Genomic DNA, 6,156 nt, shown 5'->3' on the forward strand with positions numbered 1-6,156 from the left:
ATAGAACGTAGCCGCTTCCGACTCCTCCGTGTCAACGTGGGCGACTTCTGACCCTCCATCACCTCCTACTGGCAGAAAAGAAAACTTCAATTCTTAAAGCTGCACGAAAGAAAGGGTGTAGGAGAATGTCCCTGCGTCGCTCGTCTCACCTGTTGTGCCCCGGTCCGGCCTCCATGACTCCTCCCACCAGAGACACCATCGACCAATGAGGTAGCGTCTCTCACTGGCGGTGCTTTGAGGGGTTCAAGCCCCCCCTGCCCCCGGTTAGATAACATTTCTCACCTCGCCCCCCCCAATTTATGACAACAAACACAAATGATATTCAATAATTTTTTTATTATTATTTTTCTAGCATGTTGTTCATCTTTAAAATACACTGAAGATGACTGATATGCAGCTTTTCCATCTTTTTTTCACGTTACAGTGAGAGACCCTGATTCCTGTGTAATGACACTGTTATAGGATTACTCTACAAAACACAAAGTAAAAACACTTTAGCTGGCGTACTATGCGTATGAAATGCATCAGGGTGGCCACTTCACGACAAAAACAACGACAACAATGCCCATACAGTCCTTAAAGATGCACAAGTCTAAGAGCCGGCGGTGAAGGTCGACCGTTAAATCAAGTTAAATGTGCGATTACACAGGAATCTGTTAAATATCAAAACAAAATATTAACAGAAATGTTCTTTTCACAAGTGTAGCAAAAGACAATTCTTTATAGATATAATAGTAACAGGTAACAAGGCCTAAAATAAAGGATAAACTCTTGCCGTTGTGTCATAAAAACCTGAAAAACAAAACACGAAAAAGAGTGACAAAGACACTCACGTTTGTTCCACTTTTGTTGACACTGTACACCGCCGGGTGGATATCGCTCCGAGGCTTTGGGAATGTCCGCAGGTTCGCCAAGCCTCGGGAATGTTCGTCAGGGCCCGAGGCATTTAGAAATGTGGATGTGATCAAAAAAATTAAATAAAATAAAAATCGTAGCTTCGGAAAAAAACGAGATAAGTGGACGCGTTAGCCCGGAGACGCGTCACGTTCCAATCCGGTCCAACTCGTCTTTTGCAGAAGTCTCGCTCTCCTAAATTGCATCTGGCCGCCCACAAAGAAGTTCAGGTGGCAAACGGCAAGAAGGGACCGCGACGGTTTGGATTTTGTCCGCTCCTCCGCCGACTTACTTGCCGTCCCCTCTGACGCTGCGTCTCTGGTGTACGTACCCCCACCAGAGATTACAGACTTAAGCTGGAGCCGTGTGGAACATACATATGTACAGGAAAGGATCTTCGCTGGTCCGTCACTGGCGTCGGCGAAAGAAGTGCGAGGGGGAAAGAACTTCATGTGGGGTTGAAAGAGTCCTGGCTCGTCATACAAAACAAAAATCAAAGGCTTTAGCACCATAGAATACCACTTATTGGCAAGCGAGGAGGACGAACCCCCTTGTAGGCAGCGTGTGCTGGACGTCTACCAGCCGCCTTCCGTCTCCTGTTCCGGCTGACCGAAACCATTTGCGATCAGCCGGAACTGTGATGTCACCTTTAGCGCCGCCCCCTGTTTAAAGTCGGGTTGACGCGGCGACCTGAAACTGTCAGGACCGACGCTCCGATCAGGTGGCAAGGCTTCCAAAGTTCGTGAGCAAGAAGGGTTCAGCAGGAGGAGGGGGAGGAGGAGGAGGATGCATCCTCGTCGTGGTTGATTTGAAAAGTTTTTTTTGATCGTCTGACTTGAAAGTGTTTGTTGAAAGAGGAGGAGGGTTGTGCTCTCAGGGCTTCTTCTTCTTCTACACGCAGACCCACATCTCTACCTGTGGCCTGCTACGAGATGCAACGATACCTTCTGCGCCATTGAGAGAAAGAGAGAGATAGAGAGAGAGAGACACAAAGAGAGAGAGAGAATGAGAGAGAGAGAGGGAGAGAGACCCAAAGAGCTGAAGGGTTCAGACTCAGACGCAGGTGCCTTGATGCGCTGGAGGAATGGCCTTTCGATTCTTCAAAGCCTGGGATTTGTCCTTAAAATCGCTCGGCTTCTGCTGGGAAATGTCAATCAGCGCGCTGGCAACGATGAGGCCTAAAGAGGCGGGGAGAGGGAAGAGATGATGGCGATAAGGACGACAAACGGGGGAACAGACACATTTCCGGATGATTTGACAGCTGGTTCCAGCGTGTGTGTCTGTGTGTGTGTCCGTGTCCTTACCAGACTGACCCGGCGGAGGCAAGCCTGAGGGACCAGAGGGCAGACGCATGAGGACGGTCAGCACGGCGGCTTTGCCTCCCGAGCAGGGCTCCATGGCAACGGGTTTGGGCACGCCCTGAGGAAGGAGAGAGGGGGACGAATCCTAAATTATTCCCTTTAAATTCTTCAAAAAAACATGCCAATGACTCGACCGGTCACATAACACAAGGACATACAGTGTGTGAGAGTGTGTGTGTGTGTGTCCTCTGTGCTAATGGCAAGAAGGTGCAAAAACCATGTCACCCCAATAATGAGAGAGAGGATGAATGCAAAAACAACAAGCTCGAAAAAGTAAGACTACTTTGTACGACACACCAAATCCAATTGATCAGAGACGATTGATCCCAATATTTGAACAATAACATGGAACGCCACTGTGAAGAGACATTATAGTCCCGGTGTGCCCTAGTGGACAGAAAGGGGAGGACATACGGTTAATAGTTCTCAAATAAGAGCCGTAAGGGCACAAGTTGGAATCTTGGGCAAGAATTTGTCCCAGTTTTGTCTCAGTTTTCCACTTTATAAGAGGGAAGAAGCCTGGGGCGGAGGTGTAAAGCTCAGATTGGCTCCACTGCAAAATACCAACGATCTCGTAAACCAAGGGACCGTCCAGCCCACAGGCACGGCGAGGAGGCGACGTGAGCGGCTGAAACGTGCCCTTGAAATTTACACACACACACACACACACACACACACACACACACACACACACACACACACACACACACACACACACACACACACACACACACACACACACACACACACACACACACACACACACACACACACACACACACACACACACACACACACAGATATTTGGGCAGTGCAGGCAGGTTGCGGTGCCTGAGGAAGAGCTCAGCTGGGTGCATTGTCACTCTGCCTAATGAAAGACACACACACGGTCAGAGGAAGATGTTGGCACACGCCTGCACAGGTACGGCCACGATCAAGCAGCATGTGTTACTATCTGACTGCTGACAGACTAAACCAGAGCGTGCTGCTCATGCATATTCACGTTTGTAAGCCACCTCCAGTTCAATCTGTGCCGTTTATGTTTCCCTCACGTGAATCACAGGTGACAAGTTTTGATGTCTTTCTTCTTCTTTCTTCTCTAAACTCGTCGTCTAGCCGTCGATGAGGCAAATTATTAACAATGTGTCAACTTCTGTCTGTGTTTTAAGGGAGATACTTCAAGTTCATGTACTATAAACAGACATTTGGAGCTTTTTGGAACAATGACAGACACGTAAACCTCCTCCTTTTATTCCATTTGCTTCTCCTCTGCTCCATCAGGCGCTCACAGTTATCTGGGAAAAGTGGAGACTCTTTCCAACATTGCAGGGTAAAATAAGTAAGTCATTCCATTTCAATCATCGTCGATGTCTTTCCATCCAAGCTTTTGGCGAGTCCCACTTTCATATCTCCGAGCGAGACAGACGGCATTTTGACTGTGCATTAATCAAGAGCGGGCACTGCATTATGGTCATACACAATCAACCAAGTGCACACACACACACACACACACACACACACACACACACACACACACACACACACACACACACACACACACACACACACACACACACACACACACACACACACACACACACACACACACACACACACACACACACACACACACACACACACACACACACACACACACACACACACACACACACACACACACACACACACACACACACACACACACACACACACACACACACACACACCTTTCTCTCCCCTGGCCGTGTGACAGGCGTCATCCATCACACTCGGCTGTCTGTTAGTGCTTCCATATGTTGAACGCCGGTCATAGCGAGGAAACACATCTGTGTCATCCACGCTTTGCCCGGTGGCGTTTTGGACCCGATTGGCTCCCTCTCTGCCGGCTGATGACATCACGGTCACTAAACGTGCTGTCTCTCGGGGGGGGATAGAATAAAGGAAATGGGCGTGACGGCTGTTAGGATTCTCTCTCTCCCTCTCTCTCTCTCTCCCTCTCTCTCTCCCTCTCTCTCTCTCTGAGCAGCTGGAGGGTCTGAACACAGAGACGCTCCTGACAAACGCAGCGAGACCGGTGGACCCACAGTCCATATGTGTTCTGTGTCTTGGTAAATGTTCGACTTGCATCACTTTGGGTACGTGTGTGTGTTTGCGCATGTGTGTGTGTCTATCACTTCCAATTGCATTCCAGTCATCAGGAGCAGGAAATGTGCTGTGCTGTTATGTCTAATGTGTAATGGAGAATAAAAGGTTTAATACGATCTGCTGCGAGTATCGAGCGTCTCACAGCTCGGGCCTCCTTCTCTCTTTCAGCATCACCTGAGAGCAGGAGTCAGAGTCAGAGTCAGAGTCAGAGAGAGAGCCAGAGTCAGAACCCGAGCGTGCAGTCCGGACTTCAGTGTCCTCTTTGACATTAACACATATTCTAAAACAGCTAAGTGAAGCCAGATGCCGAGCAATTAAAGTGTATAAAAGGGGAATTAGGGCTCGTTTCACATCGTTCACCTTCAACTGGTGCCAGAGCGCATGACGGAGCTTTACATGGACTCAGAAATAAACCTAAGCCTGACCAATGTGACATTATAACGGGAATATAAATGCATCCAAAGAGCTCAGAGGTCACTAAGAATATTCATTTTGGCTGAAAGTGTTCCACCTAGATGCTGACGGGCGATTAGAGTTTCTGCAGGATACAAAATTGCCTAAAAACAAAACTAAAAACCTGTCTTCTGCTATCAGCGACAGAAACAGACACACTGCAGATTTCAGCCTCTTCCCGTTTTTTTTCCCGTATCGCTCGGAATTACTGGAACGTTTAAAATGTAAATAATTACCCAAGCAAAGCGTTTAATTAAAATCTGTGATTTCATAGTTGATTCACCAACGATCCCCTCCAGGCTTCTGCCAGCCACAAATAGTCTGAACCGACTACACGACAATTTATTGGGTGAGAAGCTTTCTTCTACTTGCAGTTGAATGTTAAATTCCTTGTGTATATTTTGGTAGGTGTCACTGGAAAAAAGGTCATTAAACTAATTTGTACAGGTAAATGTTTTTGAAATCCCATTCCCCGGCGTTAAAGTTGTAAACACGCACGATCTCAGATGTTTTATTTCCCTTTAAAGCTGCGAGAACATCAATAAAAAGGGTTAATGGGTTGATTTCGCACCTTGAAAGTATCAAAAAGCTGTGCAGCATCAACAGCAGCAGCGCCTCTTCACTTCTCCACGTGCAAGATGAACGCGACCGGAATTCATTAAAAGACGTAAACTGACGAGTATCTCGATTAATATTCAACGCGGTTTACAGCCGTCACAATTAACGCGGCACTCTGCAGCCTCATTCACATTTCCGCAGCACCTCGTCTCTTTCTAAAGTGCACTCTGGAGGATAAGAAGCGTTGTTTTTCCTCCTCTGTTGCCCTTCAACTGTACTGTAATGCACAACGAGTACCACTCACAACTGACTAATAGCTGCTGGAGAGCTGCTTTGCTGGTTGCCAGAGCGATTTTATTCCTCTCAGTGGCAGGTAAGACTGAGCCCTGGGTGAGAAAACAATGTTGGCCTCCTGATGTGTGTGTGTGTGTGTGTGTGTGTGTGTGAGGGCAGCTCCCTGCGGCGCTCCCAGCCACATATACTGTACCTGATATAATGGGAATACAAGGAGCGGAGAGTGTGTGAAATGTATTATTTGTATCTACGATGTAAAGAGCAATACGCCAAACATTCTGTTCACAACACTTGGAACAAATCAAGATGTTCCTTATAAAGTGGTGGAAAGTGAAGCTTGCCCTCTTCTAGACTCATTCCCAGAACGCCTGGAAGCGGCTAGGGTGGCATCCTGACCTTGAGAAATGTGTTGCCTGCCATCCTAGTCCCCTTAAATGGATCAAAGTGTGAT

At 47.6% G+C, this 6,156-nt stretch overlaps 1 protein-coding gene across 1 annotated transcript in view; it reads right to left on the reverse strand.

Moving 5' to 3' along the window:
- Positions 1-316: 316 nt before the first annotated feature.
- atrnl1b (attractin-like 1b) overlaps positions 317-6,156 on the reverse strand; it is a 40,164-nt gene continuing 34,324 nt past the window's right edge. The window contains exons 28-29 of the mRNA XM_076151903.1: positions 2,199-2,313; positions 317-2,072 (exon numbers count right to left, since the gene is read on the reverse strand). Coding sequence (XP_076008018.1) covers positions 1,948-2,072; positions 2,199-2,313 — 240 coding nt within the window. The 3' untranslated portion in view covers positions 317-1,947. The remainder of the gene's footprint in view (positions 2,073-2,198; positions 2,314-6,156) is intronic.

Source organism: Genypterus blacodes, unplaced genomic scaffold (genome assembly GCF_046128005.1).
Source record: "Genypterus blacodes isolate CSIRO-AG114 ecotype Tasmania unplaced genomic scaffold, CSIRO-AGI_Gbla_v1 ptg000055l_1, whole genome shotgun sequence".
NCBI lineage: Eukaryota > Metazoa > Chordata > Actinopteri > Ophidiiformes > Ophidiidae > Genypterus > Genypterus blacodes.